General features: G+C 45.1%; 1 protein-coding gene across 2 annotated transcripts in view; it reads left to right on the forward strand.

Annotated features, from left to right (window-relative positions):
• Window positions 1-8,338, forward strand: part of slc5a8 (solute carrier family 5 member 8) — a 33,304-nt gene extending 24,966 nt beyond the window's left edge. For both annotated transcript variants that reach the window (XM_033042738.1, XM_033042739.1), the window contains exons 11-15: window positions 1,038-1,124; window positions 3,371-3,573; window positions 4,170-4,273; window positions 5,719-5,813; window positions 7,893-8,338. In XM_033042738.1, coding sequence (XP_032898629.1) covers window positions 1,038-1,124; window positions 3,371-3,573; window positions 4,170-4,273; window positions 5,719-5,813; window positions 7,893-8,018 — 615 coding nt within the window. In that variant the 3' untranslated portion in view covers window positions 8,019-8,338. The remainder of the gene's footprint in view (window positions 1-1,037; window positions 1,125-3,370; window positions 3,574-4,169; window positions 4,274-5,718; window positions 5,814-7,892) is intronic.
• The last annotated feature ends 10,171 nt before the right edge of the window (window positions 8,339-18,509 follow it).

The following is an 18,509-nucleotide window of genomic DNA, read 5'->3' on the forward strand; positions in this document are numbered from 1 at the left end:
TTTAATGTTGTTGAAGAGACCCTTGTTAATGTCACAATGCCCCAGCATATTAGTCTACCCCACACTGATCTCAGTATCCTCCATGTTCCTCTCCTTGGTGCATACCAAGCAAAGTTTTCATTTAATACATTTAATATTCAAAAATATATATACTGAAATTATTGTGTTGTTTTTTATGGTGTTTACGGAGTTCTATGTTTACATATCTGTTGTGGTGTTACAAGAAAGAATTCTATTGTTTCATTTTGGAACTTACGACAATAAATCACTCTTGACACTTGACTTGACATTCCCTTCTTTATCCGACCATCTCCCGGTCTGAAAAAGGGTTTCGGCCCGAAACGTCGCCTATTTCCTTCGCTACATAGATGCTGCTGCACCCGCTGAGTTTCCCCAGCAATTTTGTGTACCTTCCCTGCTTACTCTCTTGTTTTTAATGTACGTATAAAATGCCTTGGGGTTCTCTTTAATAAGCATCTGGAAATAAGCCCTTCGGCCCACCAATTCCACACCAACCAACAAGCACCCCATATACTAGTTCTATCCTACACCTTAGGAACAATTTATTAAAGCCAATTAACCTATAAACCGGCATCTCTTTGTAATGTGGAAGGAAACTGGATCACCATGTGGTCACAGGAAGAACGTACAAACTCTGTACAGACAGCACCCGAGGTCAGGATCGAACCTGGGTCTCTGGGGTGCTGTAAGGCAGCAACTCTACTGCTGTGATCATTGATCGGCATGGACTAAGTGGGCTGAAGTGCCTGTTTCCACGCCATATGTCGAAAATAAACTAAACTAACACAAGTGAATGAAATTTGGTTACCCATCTAAATATTTCCCAGCTCTTGTCATTTACCATATTCCATCATCTTATTTGTCGACAGACCGATTTCAATGTTACGAAATAGGGAGAAAAATCCAAACCGGATGCTGCCAGAATTTGTTCATTGGTATCACGGAGAGCATTTGAAGTGCCTCTGTCCCACATCAAGTACAAATGTAACAGCTCTGCATCTTCTCCTGTGTTCCAGGCTGCTCTCACAATATTTGGGATTATTGGAGGTCCACTGCTTGGATTCTTTCTCTTGGGCATGATCTTCCCTTGCGCCAATTCAACTGTAAGTATCTGGGAGAAATCTGGGCTCTAAGGCATCTTTTGTTTCCGATATCAACTCGCTTTTAAATCGTCTGCCTGACTCACCCGGTTATAGAATGGTTAGTGAAATTCTGGCAAAATGATTCGGCCAGTTGTGGTACTTTTGGAGCCTCAAAAGGCTTCTAATAATAATAAAAATATTAATAATAATTATTATAATAATAATAATAGTAATGTTCATAATATGTGATTGGAGCAGAAATTGGCCATTTGGCCCATCAAGTCTCCTCCGCCATTCAATCATGGCTGATCTATCTTTCCCTCTCAAACCCATTCTCCTGCCTTCTCCCCATTACCCCTGACTTGAAGGAGAGCTACAGTTAGTTGAGATCACTCACTTCCTGCTTTGCTGGTCGTGCCTGCTAACTTTACTGGGAGGAGGCAAAGATGGAGAGGGCTGAGGGTTTTCTAGGAACATTTTCCCACTTTTTATCTTGATGGGGGAGTGATGGCTTCAGTTCTCCCAGGACCTCATGAAGATCTGTCTCACCCCACAGCTACACAGGAGGCCCATATCTGTTGCTCACAACGTTCAATATGATAGTGATTGCAAATTACTTATACCTCCAGCTCTTTCCTGGCTGTAGATATTGGTTGTTAGCTCACTGTTTAAGTGAGGTTACTGAAGCTCTCTCTTCAAAGAGAGCAACGTTCACCTGCTTCTGTTTGGGTGCCGAGTGGCAAACAGTTCCACCAAGAAGGCAGGAATATCCAAGATGCACAGAGCTAGTGGTGGTACATGTGCACACTGAGGGCCAGGAGGAGAAGCCAAGATGGTCCTCAATTTTGGGGAGCCCATCATCATTGTGCCGTCTCCCCAGATATGCTGCCTGTCCCGCTGAGTTACTCCAGAATTTTGTGTCTATCATTGTGTCAATGACCCTTATCGGTAACCATGACCAGAAAGTAATGCTGGTGAATACAGATAGCCCTCATTATAATGAAACATGGGGTGAGGGAATAGTGTCCATTATTGCCGATTGTCCGCTATAACCAAGTAAGGGGGTAACAAGTTGTTTTCAAGTTAGTTAATTTAACAAAAACTGTAATTTTGTTACTGCAAGCTAAAAGCACTAAAGGCAGTTTGATACATTGTTTAATAGAGTATCATTGTACAAGTATCGTTTGAATCAATTGCTTGTTTATTTCCATGGACTCCCGCAGTATAGTCCCTCCGTCACTATAACCAAATTCTGTTATAAAGAGATCTGGAATAACGAGGGTAGACAGTACTAAATTCCCATTGACATCTCCAGGATACATCTGCCTCCTGTGCCCAATACCCAACAAACATCATGTTAAACCAAAGGGCCAAGAGATATCCCCATAGTACCTGCTTCCTCACAACCTCTGGCCCTTATCTACAAGGTCGATATAACCTGCAATCTAATCCAACATCCAGCTAACATTTCAGGCCTCCACAACCTGCACCTAATACACAATAGAATTTAGCAACAATGTGCCTCAACAAAAACTGTTGGTCTGTTGAACCCCACAGTGGCGCAGCGGTAGAGTTGCTGCCTCACAGCGCCAGAGACACAGGTTCGATCCCGATTATGGGTGCTATCTGTACGGAGTTTGTACGTTCTCCCCATGACCTGCGTGGTTTTTTCAGGGATCTCTGGTTTCCTCCCACACTCCAAAGAGTTAACTGGCTTGCAAATTGTCCTGACTGCGCATAGGATAGTAATGATGTGCAGGGATCGCTGTTTGGCGCGGGCTCAGTGGGCCGAAGGGCCTGTTCCCGTGCTGTATCTCTAGACTAAACCACTATTCAATGGACCTTTCCCAATAAAAGACATTCCAAGAACCCCACGTCACCAAGTAAGGAATCCAAAGAATCTCGCAGAGATTACTCTTTTTATTTATTGTGTTTAAAAGTGTTTTATTAACACTTTTATTGTTGATGGGGTCTTGTTCTATTAAAATTGGGATTAAAACTGTATTTTACTCCTCATCTCCTTTTTTTAAAAGTCAACTTTCTTTCATTCAGTATTCCCACCTTCCTGGTGGACAGAAGTCAGCCTGATAATTGCATTTACAAGTTCCAGAACTCCTTCCTTCTTCTTCCATTTCCTCGTTTTGAAGATATCCCTTAAAACCCACCTCTTACCTCATCTGATATCGTTCTTCCCTAACATCTCAAATGCTCCTGGGCGATGTGTAAGGAGCTATGTAAATGGAAGTTGTTGTTGTATTCTGTGGCAGGGTGCGATATCTGGCCTCGTTGTCAGCTTTGTGGTGACGCTCTGGGCTGGGATCGGAGGGCAGATCTACCCTCCGTCCGATGATAAAACACGGCCCCTTTCCGTCAGCATCGAGGGGTGTCTGTTCAACGTCACTGAGCCCACGGGGACGGCCACTGTAAGCACCTGGACAACAATGAGCCAAGTTACAGAGCCGGACTTCAGGTAACAGCTGATTTAGACTGTTCAACACATGCGAGTTAATAGGTCTTCAGATTTCAGATGGGTTAGCATGGATGAGTTGGGCTGAAGGGCCTGTTCCCATGCTGTATGACTATGGCTCCAAGGGATGTATTTTGAATTTGCTTTTAAAATTGTATTCTATTCTCCATGGGGTTTTTTTTAAATTATGCTTTCTTTGATTTATTATTCCCTCCTTCCTTGTGGACAGAACTCAGCTTGATAACTTCATTTACAATGAAACTATCTAAGGACAGCACAGTGATGCAGCTAAGGGGAGCACAGTGGCGCAGCGGTAGAATTGCTGCGTTGTATCAGGGAGTAGCAAAGACCTATTAACAAAAAAAAACACAAGCAAAGAAGTGGAGGCAAATAAATAGTTGTCATTTTAGGTTGTATCTCCAAAGGCCCAGTGGCTTGACTTGTATAGGAACCAAGGCTCAGTACTTGGGAGAATATTTTGGGCAAATTTCTATTTATTCCATTTTTAGTTCACATTTCGTACACAGTTTTTGCCATTGAGGTCTTTGCCATCTGAGATCTTTGCCATACTTAAATGCAACTCAATTCTTCGATTTCAGACCAGGAATCGCCAACACGTGGTATTCACTCTCCTATCTCTACTTGAGCCCATTAGCAACCTTGATTGTTTTGATTATTGGGCTCATCGTCAGCTTTCTAACAGGTTGGTGCATTCTATACAAGCAACTCTTTATTTTAAAGGGGCATAACATCATTTTAACCTCTGAGTGCGTTCAAAAAATGCAACAACCAAATGGTGCCAACCAGAGAGAGAGATTTGTATTTGTGGGGTAGCACAGTGGCGCAGTGGTCGAGTTGCTGTTATTAATAACCCATTATCTGTTATTTGCACTTTATCAGTTTATTTATTCATGTGTGTATATATTTATATTATAGTATATGGACACACTGATCTGTTTTGTAGTAAATGCCTACTATGTTCTGTGTGCTGAAGCAAAGCAAGAATGTCATTGTCCTATCAGGGACACATGACAATAAACTCACTTGAACTTGAACTTGAACTTACAATGCCAGAGACCCGGGTTCGATTTTAACTATGAGTACTGTATATACGCAGTTTGTAGGTTCTCCTTGTGACCTGCGTGGGTTTCCTCCAACACTCCAAAGACTTACAGGTTTGTAGGTTAATTGGCTTGGTATGATTGTCAAATTGGCCCTAGGGTGTAGGATGGTGTTAGTGTGTGGGCACCGCTGGTCAGCATGGACTCGATAGAACCTGTTTCCACGCTGTATCTCTAAACTAAACTGAGATTAAATTACTGTGAAATTCCTAAATTGGAGCTCTGGACTTTGAACTAAACATCCATCCCAGCTGGAATGATTTTGGAATGTAGGACATGGAATGGGAATGATAGACCTCTGTATTTTGTATCAGACACTCATTTGAACTCTAAACATGAAACAAACTCCTTGCTTATGGAAGATAGACACAAAAAGCTGGAGTAACTCAATGGGACAGGCAGCATCTCTGGAGAGAAGGAATGGGTGACGTTTTTGGGTGAAGTTCAGACTGAAGAAGGGTCAGACTGAAAAATGGTCTTGACCCGAAATGTCACCCATTCCTTCTCTCCAGAGATGCCTCCTGTCCCACTGAGTTACTCCAGCTTTTTGTGTCTATCCTCGATTTAAACCAGCATCTGCAGTTCCTTCCTACATGTCCCAGACTTATGAAACCATGCTTAAGTTTCGGAGTCACCCTGAGAACTTTACACGTTGCACCAGATTTTTAATGAAATATGCTGGAGATTCAAGCTCAGCACGAATTTCCCATCACCGTCCCGATAGGAATGAGTTTAAGTCACATTGCTGGTATCACATTTCCTCCCTAATACGAATAACTTTGAAATTCCTAAGTCTTGGAGAAGATGCAAAAATTGTTCCCATGAACATAACGCCCCTTTATAGGTTAAATAAAAGCCCTGTTTTAAAAAAACTTTCCAAAGCCGTATTCTAACTATTGCATTTCTGTGGTTTATCGCAGAGAGGAATTGTGTAATGCCCTGATCATCATGGATGTAAGCTTTAGGAGCTGATGTTGTTTTTCTCAGTGAATTGAAGCACTCTGCATCTTGGAATTATTTCTTACAGGAAAAAGCAAGCAGGAGGTGGATGAGAGGCTCCTGATCACGAGGAAGAGTCTGGTGTGCTATTCCTACTTTAGCAACAAAGATGATCACTCAGAGGTACTCAACAGGGAATGTGGGGTTAAACTCTGCTTTCCATATAGGCAGCATAGTGGCGCAGTTAGTAAAGCTGCTGCCTCACAGGACCAGAGACCTGGGTTCAATCCCTACCTCGGCTGCTCTCTGTGTGGAGTTTGCACGTTCTCCTTGTGACCATGTGAGTTTCCTGAGGGTGCTTGGTTTCCTCCCACATCGCAAATAAATGTGCGGATTTGTTAGGTTAATTGGCCTCTGTAAGGAGTGGATGTGAAAGTGGGATAACATAGAACTAGTGTGAACGGGTGATTGGCGTGCACTCCGTGAGCCTTAGGGCCTGTTTCCATGCTGCATCTCTACACTCCAGACACATAAACAGTGGAGTTATAAACCATACTAGATATTCTCTTGTGACCAAAGACCCTGAGCCTCTTACTGCCTGGAGTTGATTTTTACATTGCTGTAGAGCTGTTTAGTCTAGCGAAGAGGGGAGGAGGTACTGGGAGATCCAGGTTGAAGTGATGAAAATCCGATTATGTGAACAGGATAGTGTAAACTAACTCATGTTGCCACAAGCCGATGATGATGGTGACCGATTAAGAGGAGGCTCACATGGGACATAGGTGCCTGCACCAGCCAATTGCTCTTCATTCATGCAATCAACATTTGGTCAAACGCCCATCTGAACTTAGATCATAACATCATAGGGACAAGAACGGGCCAAGCTGCTCCTCAGGCCCACTGTCAATTCACTCGTCCACCTCAACCCCATTTCCCAATCTTTTACCCAAAGTAGGTGAATCAAGAACCAGAGGACATAGGTTTAAGGTGAAGGGGGAAAGATTTAATAGGAACCTGAGGGGCAACTTTCTTACACAAAGGGTGATAGGTTTGTGGAACAAGCTTTCAAAGGAGTTGAGGTAGGTACTGTCACAACGTTTAAGAAACATTTTAGATAGGAACCTAGATAGGATAGGTTTAGAGGGATATGGGCCAAGCATAGGCAGGTGAGAATAGTGTAAATGGGACATGTTGGTCGGTGTGGGCAAGTTGGGCTGAAGGATCTGTTTCCACGCTATATGACGCAGTATGCTCAAGATTTAGTCGATGTTTATACACTAAATCCTATAATATGGAGATTGAGCATGAAAGTAGACCCAAGAACAGTGAACAGCCATGAACCTATTGCATGGTGGAGTTTGTTCTTCCTGCAGTAAGGCCTTTACCTGCATCCTTCATGTCCTTTCAGTGCATGCATTATGGTGTGGCACTGCCACCTGCAGGCAATCTGTGATACTGCAGATCGCCCCACATTGTGAGCTGCCATTGAAAACATTCCTCGTTATTCTCAATGGGTTGTCGTCACTTCAGAGGATGATCGGCAGAACTCCCAGAGATAGCAAGTGAACTGGGATTTTATACAAGTGATTGTAGTTCCCTGAGAAGAACCTCAGAAAATTCCTGCTGGTGTATAATCAACAGTTTGAGATGAGTTTAAGTTTGAGTTTATTTTAATGCCACGTTCTAAACCTATCCTATCTAGGTTCCTATCTAAAATGTTTCTTAAACGTTGTGACAGTACCTACCTCAACTCCTTTGAAAGCCTTTGTTGCATGCTAACCAGTTGGCGGAAAGACAATACATGGATACAATCGGGCCATCCACAGTGTACAGACACAGGATAAAGAGAATAACATAAATAATAAAAAGCAAGGTAAAGTCAGCAAAGTCCGATCATAGAAAGTCCGAAAGTCTCCAATGAGGTCGGGTCCTCATGGCACCATGAGTCATTGCGGTAGGTCTTCTGGTCCTGGGAGTCAGAGAATGGACAGACCTGAGAGGAGATTAAGAAGAGCATATTTAAAGTAAGACAATCTTTCTGTGGGAGTAGAGATTTAAAAGAGTGGAGCGATTGTAATGCATGATTGCAAATCCACTGCTGTGACTAACACACCAAGATTCGCCTTGATTGGGCGCTGTTTTGGGCAGATTTAGTGTATGAAGTTGCTTCTAAAAGGCTTCTAATTACCCCATCTACCCGTCTTGCCTCCGTGATGGTCTGTGATCTTGCTTCTTCAGCGTGTTCTTTCTCCGGGCCCACAGGTTAAAGACGTCACGGAGAAGACACACAAGGAAGAAGATAAGGGCCAGGAAAATCCCGCCTTCAGTCATCCAGAGGTCAACTGTTCGGAGAAACAGAATCCCATCCTATCCACAACATATTTATAGACAATATATGTTTCACCTTTCAACACAATTATATTGCATGAAGTATTTCCCAAGTTGGGGAATTTTATTCCTTTTCATACCATGCATTCCATGTATTGGCTGGAACATATATGAGTTGGGTTTACCGACTATCTTAATGAAGTTCTGCTGAGCTGTCTCACTATCCCCCTTCACACACACCCCACTTACTGAACTATGAATGTTTCCACTGCATTTCAATGAGACAATCCCACCATAAACAGCTCTGAGGATTTTTTTGGCATTTAATTTTAACTAACTGTTGCCTGTGAGTGAAAAGTTGATAAAGACTTTATTGAACATAAATATTGGAGTGGAATTAACTTGGTTGTCAACTTGCACTCAACTGCACACTTTTACATTCATTCACTTCAATGCATTGTGAGACCAATGGCCAACAAAAAATTACACATTTAATGCTGGCACCTAAAGATGAATTATTCTACCAGTATTTGCCAAACAACTGCCAGATCTTCATTTAGTTTAGTTTAGTTTATTGTCACGTGTACCGAGGTGTGGTGAGAAGCTCTGGAGACCCGCTCAATTTTGAACACTTTTGTGCTGGTTTGTGTTGATTGTGTCAATGCTGATGCGCCCATGCACTGTTATTTTGTGAAGAGCTTCAAATAATATAACGTAATCTATAATTACTAATTGTTACTTTGATAATAGTCTTAATTCAGCATCTCTATGCATGGACTAAAGACTTAAATGAGACGGGTACGTCTGTTCAAACCGTATTAACGTCTTCTTGCGTATGGTGTGCACAGCCTAAAGTTGTAAGACAACTTGTTCTGTTTGATCTTCTGTTTGTGCACGCCAGGTTGATTGCATTCGTTGAAACAGGGTGGACCACGTGAAGGTTGCAATCTCCCACCCCAACCGTATTAACTAGTAGAGGATTATTCTACACAAGATGTAGTGTCATCTGTTACTTGCCAGCCAGTCAGTGGAAAGACTATACTGTACATCATTACAATTGAGAAAACCACAGTGTACAGCGATTGGTTTAAAATAGTGGATGGATTGTAATGAATGATTACAGATCCACTTCTGGAACCAGCACTTAGAGGGTCGCCTGACTTGGGCGTCATCTTATGTATTATAAACCTCTACTGGTTATTATGGTTTGACCGAGGTACCTTTCTCATTTAAGTTTTTAGTTCATGCACCGACCGAGGTGTTGAATTAAGACTATTATTAAAGTAACAATTAGTAATTATATCTTATATTATTTGAAGCTCTTCACAAAATAACGGAGCATAGGGACATAAGCATTGACACCATCAACGCACAAACCAGCACAAACGAGTTCAAACTTGAGCAAGTTTCCAGAGGTGAGTTTTTGCACAAGTTTCTGCTCAATTTAATTTGTACATCCTCACAACTTAAAATCCTCCAGGAAGAGTACAATCAGGCAACACTTTACAGTGTCATTTAATAATACATTTTAAAATGTATTATTCATTAAATTTGAGTAGAAATGCTTCAGTCTCGTTAATTAGATAACTTGGGTTTATTACATAAATAAGCACCGTTAATCAATCTAGGCAAATCATCTGACTTCAGATTACTGAAGGCGATTTATAAAATCCATGCAGAACAGGCTACTAATTACACTTATACCCTGGTGAATTTCATTGTAAACTAAAACGACTGATAGGCCTCTAAAAACTTGTTTTTATTCTTTTAAAAAAAAGTTTTGTTTTAAAAGCCTTCAAGTGGATAAAGTTAGTGGAAACTGAGAATGGTGATTGCTTGTGTAGGAAGGAACTGCAGATGCTGGTTTACACCGAAGAGAGACACAAAATACTGGAGTCACTCAGCGGGTCTGACATCATCTCTGGAGAAAAGGAATAGGTGACGTTTCAAGTTGACACCCATCTTCAGACCGATAGTCTGGTTATATACCCAGTTTTATGGCTTGAGTCAATTACCAGTGTTATGTCATTTTAAACAGGCACAAACGATTACAGTAACTCAGCCTTTACGAGATGTAATTTGTGCTCTGACTGTGCTGCCTTTTCAACTGATTTAACAGAAGTGGGGAAACTGGCTGCGGACAACCCTCCAGCATTAACTGTTAGTATTTGCACAATCATATTATTGGCCTCAGTACCAGCAACCAGTCTGGGAGACACACCAGCTCATTGACTTCAGCCAGGTGAGTGGAGCAGGATTCCAGGTCAGGCAAGGGGCTCGATCTACTGCATGGTGCCTCTTGCATGCCAGCTCGGGGGACTATTTCTGTACACTTGCTAATCGAGGATGTGTTAATCGAGGATGTGCTTGGGTCTGGTAATATGATATTGGGTATGCGGAGTAGTACAAAAGTAGTCAATTAAATTCATTCTGGATAAGTAGACAGGATAGACGGTCAGAACCATTTTCCCAGGATGTGAATGTCAAACACTAGAGGGCATTGCTTTAAGGTGAGAGGGGCAGAGTTTAAATGAGATGTGCAGTGCAAGTTTTCTACACAAGAGGGTGGCGAGTGCCTGGAAGTGCCTGGTGAGTGTTGCCAGGGATTGTGGTGGAGGCAGAAAAGATAGTGGCATTTAAGAGACTTTTGGATAAGAACTTGGAGGAATATGGATCATGTGAAGACAGATAAGAGTTGATCTTAACATCATACTCAGCACAGACATTGTAGACTGAGGGCCTGTTCTATGTTCTATGTAAGTGTGAGGTAAAAGGAAAATAAGAGGTACAAACTATATAATGGTGGGATACTATGAAGTGCAGAGAAACAGAGTGGTATTGTTGCAACCTGCTGATCCTGGTCTGCATGTTGTGCCAGTCATGTAGGACTAGAAGGCACCATTCACCCTGGCAGTACCAAGTCCGCAATGTAACGTTGATGGAATGAGCCTTGTCCTCCACAGTGCCACAGTAGTTGATGCTGCTGTTCACCGTTCCAGGGACCTGGGTTTGATTCGCACCCCAGGGGGTGGTGTCTGTGCAGAGTTCTGCCAGGTGCTCCTGAACAGGACTGATGGGATTGTTCTGTGTGGGAGCTGGCATAGACTTGATGGGCCCAATATCCTCTTTCCAGATCATAGAGGAATGTGGTAAAGAAACAGGCCCTTCGGCCCACTGTCTGTGCTGACCAAGCACCTGTTCACACTTCCCCTACATTGTCTTGCCGCTGACTGGTTAGCATGCAGCAAAAGCTTTTCACTGTACCTCGGGACACGTAACAATAAACTAAACTAAAATAAATCCCATTATTTATTTTCCCTACATTCCCATCGATCCCCTCTAGATTCCACCACTCACGCACACACACTGGTGGCAATTCACAGGCTCAGTTTTTAACCTCCCAACCCACACTGCTTTCCTTCTCCTCAGTGCCAGACCCCTCCCAATCCCCAAATCTTTCAAAAATGTATCAACGTCCTCTTTATATACTTCCAGCAGTCTCCGGGGCAGATAATTACATATACATACTAACCTCTGTGTGAAGACATTTCTATGCACCTTAGTTTAAACTGACTGGCCCTATATTTTTAGAGATACAGCGTGGAAACAGGCCCTCCCAGCCCGTGCCAACCAATGTTCACACAAGTTCTAACCTACACCCTAGGGACAATTTACAGAAGACAATTAACCTACAAACCTGCACGTGTTTGGAATGTGGGAGGAAACCAGAGCACGTGGAGAAAACCCACGTGGTCACAGGGAGATCGTGCAGTTTGTAGGTTGATCGGCCTCGGTAAACTGCTTCCTGGTGTGCAGTGAGTGGATGAGAAAACAAGATAACACAGGCCTAGTGTGAACGGCTGATCGATGGTCGACATGGATGGTGAGCGTTTGGGCCTGTTTCCATGCTGTATCTTTAGTTTCTGGACTCATTTTCAGGGGGAGTTATAGGCCATATTGGGCATTCTCTGTGTCCAAAGACACGGAGTCTATTACTGAACGGGTGATCGATGGCCAGCGTGGAATTTGTAGGTCGAAGGGCCTGTTTCTCAGCTTAATTTATCTCTAAACTAAATCTAATTTCCCAGTGGCCACTCGTAATTTTGGAACATTTGATAACATGCTGCTCAAATCTTTTGTGCTGTTCAAATAAATCTCTGAGTCGTTATCTTCCTCTTTAATTGCTTTAGTCACGGGGTAGTGCGTACCTCACCGTTACACACATAACCAGAAATAGCCGGGCTGGTCAGGTGCTAACTCCATGTGACAGTCAAGGTTGCCCTCGGCTAGAGTGGAGCCTGCCAGAAGCATGTGAACTGAGGCAGGGTGAATGTGTCAGGCAGCTTCTCACTGCAACAGCGGATCAATACAGAACGATCCAGTTCTGAAGAGGCTGCAGCTGAAAGATCTGCCGGTTGCAAATTCTAAACCACAAAATCCTCCATGATGAAGAACTTTGAGGCAGAGCCCTAGTCAAGAAATATTTTAAACCCTGGGCTGTCACTGTGCAAATGTCCATCAAGAAGCCTCCAGGGTCTTGGTGAGACTACACCTGGAGTATTGCGTACCGTTTTGGCCTCCAAATCTGAGGAAAGACATTCTTGCCATAGAGTGAGTACAGAGAAGGGGAAATCCTTTAGGACCGAGATGAGAAAAACATTTTTCACACAGAGAGTGGTGAATCTCTGGAACTCCCTGCCACAGAAGGTAGTTGAGGCCTGTTAATTGGCTATATTTAAGAGGGAGTTAGATGTGGCCCTTGTGGCTAAAGGTATCAGGGGGAATGGAGAGAGGGCAGATACAGGATACTGAGTTGGATGATCAGATCATATTGAATGGCGGTGCAGGCTCGAAGGGCCGAATGGCCTACTCCTGCACCTATTTTCTATGTTTCTATGTTAGGAGCCTAGCAATCAACTTAGCTAAATTGGTTGGCGGCGCGACTCACCCGTTGCAGCGGCCCCTACAGCCTGTCTGTCTTTTTTTTATTTTTTGTCTAGTTAAATGTAGTGTTGGTGTTTTTTAATACTGGTTTTAAATGTGTATATGTGGGGGGGGTGGGGGGGCAGGGGGAAACTGTTTAAAATCTCTTCCCTGTCTGGGAGACCCGACCTTTTCCCTGTCGGGTCTCCGTTGTCGTTGGGGCCTAGCACCGTGGAGCGGCCTCCAGCCTGAGCGACCCGGGGGCTCGGGAGACTGCGGAGCTGCGGAGCTGCGGACTACTCACCATCGTGGGGCTGGCCGGCCTCGGAGCGTGGGGAGCGGTGGTGACTCGCTGCTGCGACTCGACTCCTGGGGCTCGAGGCTCCAGCAACGCAGCCGCAGGTCCGGTGGACTGGGACATTGGGAGCTCGCGGGTCCGGGGGGAGAGAGAGACCGCTTCCCGGAGCTCCCGCAACGCGACTTCTCCAGCCCGTGTCGCGGGGTTGGAACGACCTGGAGCGGGGTCATACATCACCCGGCACGGCTTCATGGCCGTGGGACATTCCAGCGCCCGCCGGGGGCTCCAACTTCGAGACTTCTAGACCGGGAGCGGGGCCGTAAATCGCCCGGCATGGCCTAAAATGGCCGTGTGACTTATCATCGCTCGCCTGGGGCTTCGACATCGGGAGAGTCATGGAGAACAGGGGAGAGAAAAGACTTTGCCTTCCATCACAGTGGGTCCACTGTGATGGATGTTTGTGTGAATTAAATTGTGTGTATGTCTAGGAATTGTCTTTGTTTGTATGGCTGTGGAAACAGAATTTCGTTTGAGCCTCACTGAGGCTCAAATGACAATAAATTGTATCTATCTAATAGACACAAAATGCAGGAGTAACTCAGCAGGACAGGAAGCATCTCTGAAGAGAAGGAATGGGTGACATTTCGGGTCGAGACCCTTCTTCAAACTGAGTCAGGAGAGAGGGAGACTAGAGATATGGAAGGGTAACTTCTTAAGTTAAACGTCTTAAAAAATCAGAAAACAGCAGATGTTGGAAATCTGAAATAAGAACAGAAAACGCTCATCAGTGAAAAATGTTCTTGATATGAGAGGGGGGAGAGAGAGAGAGCGGAACTGCATGATATCGAGGAGACCATAGTGAAAGCCTCATCGATAATGGAAGAGGGGAACTCCCATTTCCTAAAGAATGAGGACATCTTCAATGCCCTGGTATGAAAAACCTCGTCCTGGATGCAGGTGAAGGAATTGGGAGTAGGGGATAGAGTCATTACAAGAAGAAGGGTGGGAAGAAGTGTAGTCAAGACAGCTATGGGCTCCCTTTATCATGTTCATGTACACTGTGGATGACCCGATTGTAATCATGTATCGTCTTTCCGCTGAAGATAAAATGCTGGAGAAACTTAGTAGGACAGGCAGCATCTCTGGAGAGAAGGAATGGTATGCCACAAAACATAGAAACATAGAAATTAGGTGCAGGAGTAGGCCATTCGGCCCATGGAGCCTGCACCGCCATTCAATATGATCATGGCTGATCATCCAACTCAGTATCCTTGTATTGTATTCAAATTTATTGTCATTGTCTCAATTAGAGACAACGAAATGAATTTTCCTTACAGGCAGTATCATAAAAATAAATAAATAATAAATAATAAAACATATTAAAAATAAAATTGAATTAAAAAAAGAAAAGCACAAACACAGAAGTCCACGACACAACATAACACAGTGGCACCAAGGTGAGGAAGGCACCACAGTCCAGCCAGCCTCCCCTCCGATCTTCCCAGATGTTCATCCGTGGTCTGGGCCTTCCGAGCACCCTCAGTCGCCGCACCGGGCGGCCCGATGTTCAGGCCCTCACGCCGGGCTGGTGGAACGCCGACGCCGATCCCCAACGGTGAACATCCTCCTCCTCAGCGGCCCGGACCTCCTGATCAGCCGCCTCCCGCAGCCGGAGTCCGCAGCTCCCGAGTCCGCAGGCCGAGCCGGGCGGAGTCGCAGGACCCCGCGTTGTTGATCAGCGCCACCCACGTTGGGAGCTCCGCAAACCGCAGCTCCATGATGTCGGTGCAGCAAGTCCAGCACTCTGGGCTCCAGACGGCGATCCCCGGTATGGCATCGCCAGCCCCGCGATGTTTCAGCGCTGTCCCGCCGCTGCTGGAGCTCTGGTCGATCCCGGCAGGAAAGGCCGCGCCAATCCAGTAGGTAGGCCGCTGGGGGGGTGAGGACGCGACTCGAATAATAGTCGCGTCCTCTCCAGGAAGCGACCGAAGGACGGTATCCCCCTTACCGTGCCCTCTCCCCCCACATAAAGACATTTAAAAAAACATTAAAAACACACTTTAACATAACTAAAAAAACAAAAAACAAAAAGATGGTGAAGGTGGAGGCTGCTGGCACCAGCGCCACCGGAAGTACAATGGGTTCCTACCTTTACTGTACCTGTAACCCTGTACCTACCTTCTCTCCATACCCCCTGATCCCTTTAGCCACAAGGGCCACATCTAACTCCCTCTTAAATATAGCCAATAAACTGGCCTCAACTACCTTCTGTGGCAGAGAATTCCAGAGATTCACCACTCTCTGTGTGAAAAATGTTTTTCTCATCTCGGTCCTAAAAGATTTCCCCCTTATCCTTAAACTGTGACCCCTTGTTCTGGACTTCCCCAACATCGGGAACAATCTTCCTGCATCTAGCCTGTCCAACCCCTTAAGAATTTTGTAAGTTTCTATAAGATCCCCCCTCAATCTTCTAAATTCTAACGAGTACAAGCCGAAGCTTCACTGTACCCTGGTACACGTGACAATGAACTAAACTAAACCAAAATCTTCATCGTCATCCTCAGAGGAGGAGGATATTCCACTTCGATCCAGAGTGCATGTCCGCATACGCCATACGCATGAACATGTGGTGCTGCCATGCAGCATGGATCATGTCTAGTGAACCTCGGGGTGGATGGAACCCATGTTGAGATGAGGACCACCCTAGCAATGATTCACCCTCTGGCAGACAGCAAAGGAACCTTTCTGTCAGACTTGGTCACAATCAAGGCCGCTTGTGGTCGTCTGAAATCTACTCCTCTTGCCCAATGTGGACCATGAGACAGTGACTGGAGGAATTCAATGGTGCTTTTATTGTGTGTGCGGACGTGGGGCCGATGGACGAGAAGCCGAAGCAAGGAAGTGGAAGCCAAATAACCGAATGGAAATGAAGCCGAAACGCCAACTAACCGAAAGGGCGGGACGCCTAAATGAAAATTAACTGAAAGGCTGCGTCGCCTAAAAGCAAACTCACCGAAAGGCCGCTCTGCCGAAATGCCACCTAACCGAAAGGCGGCGTCGCCTACAAGCCAATGAACCGAATGCCGGTCAACAGAAAAGTCAAATAATGGACATGACGTTGCCGGGTGGTGGGACTTGTCAGTGATTGATCCAAACCCCCGCTTCCACCACATCACTGTGGAGGGATGAACATTGTCCCACACCTCCGCTCCACCCGACCCACAGCCCGCGGTGGGTGGCCGTGGGAGAATGTGGGCTCTCCCGAGGGATGCGCACCTTCGGCCGCTTACAACTTGGTGCTTGGGTTCAGATTTGAGTTGCTGCCTTACGGCTCCAGAGACCCAGGTTCAATCCTGACCAAAGATGATCCTGACTACGGGTGTGGTCTGTACAGAGTTTGTGCGTTCGCCCAGTAACATGCGTAGGATTTCCCCGGGTGCTCCAGTTTCCGAGATCTTCGGTTTCCTCTCGCACTCCAAAGACGTAGAGGTTTGTAAGTCAATTGGCTTCAGTAAAATTGTAAATTGTTCCTAGTGTGTGTAGGAGAATTTTATGGGCCTGTCACACTTAGGCGATTTTTCAGTGGACTGCCGGCGAATGTCAAGTTGCCGGCAGTCGCCTGAAAAACCAGGAACTGGAACGGCGACTGTCAGAATGGAACACATCGCAAAGGCGGGGGCCAGGGCAAGCAGGGGAAGCGCTGTCTCAAATTCACACGGTGCAAAGCCAAGGTGATACAGACACACGCCGTGATGAACAGGAAGGTTGGCGCTGTAATTAAGACGGCTAGCACAGTGTATGGTAAATCCTTTAAAAGAAGGGGGAAGACGGGGAGAAGGGAGGGAAAAGAAGGGTGAGAAGGAGTGGAGACAACTTTTAAGAAGCCATACAACTATTAATAAGCCAGAGATACACAGCTGTGAAGTTCGGCGGACATTTAACATTACCGGTCAGTTTTCCTTGGTTCTGAAAACTCCTGCTCATGTATTTTTTCCCCAATGAGCAAAAGAAACTGACCAGTCAGCAAAGGCGATTAACTAAAACTACCTACGACTAGCTCGACTACCCATAACTACATGGCGACCCCACTACAACTGCACCTTCGACTACAGGATTATCGATTATCTTCATGGCGACCAATTTTTGGTCGCAGAAAAATTTTCAACATGTTGAAAAATTTGGGCGACTATACTGAGGCCGCAACTGGTTCCCAGAATGCGGGAATTCCGCACGACCATGAAGGAGACTCACCAGAGACCAGCAGCGAACCTGTGGCATCCATGTGGCGAGCGCAGAGTCCCTACATTCGCCTAAAAAGTCGCCTAAGTGGGACAGGCCCATAAATGTGCGGGGATCGCTGGTCGGCGCAGACTCGGTGGGTTGTAGGGCCTGTGTTTGCACTGTATCTTGAAACTAAACTATACTGAATGTTACAAATAATTCCCCTCATAGAGGTATTTCAAAGTTACAGTCAACCAGCTCGATAATAAAAGCTAGTATCAAGCTGGTTTCGATTGGCCCAGCTTGATAGCAGAAAGCAGTCACATCTGTGGAGTCATATCCAAGGACCTTAAGTGCGGGGGGCTACCATTGACTCCACAGTCAAAAAGGCACAACAGAGGATGTACTTCCTGCGGCAGCTGAGGAACCACAATCTGCCACAGGCAATGATGGTCCAATTCTACACGGCCATCGGAGAGTCTGTTCTCACCTTCTCCATCATGATCTGGTTTGGCTCAGCCACCAAGCACGACACCTGGAGGCTGCAATGAATCGTCCGATCAGGTGAGAAGGTTATTGGCTGCAACCTTCCCTCCATTGATGAACTGTAAACTGCAAGGGCCAGGAAGCGCGCGGGCAAGATCATCTCTGACCCCTCTCACCCAGGCCACAAACTCTTTGAATCACTTCCCTCTGGAAGGCGACTCCGGATTGTCAAAGCTGCCACAGCCAGACATAAAAACAGTTTTTATCCACGAGTAGTTGCTCTACTCAACAACTAAAAATCTGCAGCCTCCCTTTCTGGTATTTTGTTGGTTCACATGCTTGATCAATGGTGTTTTATCATTAATGTTTTATTATTATTAATGGTTAGTGATTACTGAGTCATTCGTAACTTTCACTGTATGTCATGTTATAACTTGTGGGCGGAGCACCAAGGCAAATTCCTTGTATGTGAATACTTGGCCAATAAATCTCTAAACCCTTCATATCCATATATCTATCCAAATGTCTTTTAAAAGTTGTAATTGTACCCACTTTTGTAGCTTCCTCTGCCAGCTCAAAGCAGATACCGACTGCCCTCTGTGGAAAAGGTTTCCCCTGAGGTC

This window comes from Amblyraja radiata, chromosome 24, assembly GCF_010909765.2.
Source record: "Amblyraja radiata isolate CabotCenter1 chromosome 24, sAmbRad1.1.pri, whole genome shotgun sequence".
Classification (NCBI taxonomy): Eukaryota; Metazoa; Chordata; class Chondrichthyes; order Rajiformes; family Rajidae; genus Amblyraja; species Amblyraja radiata.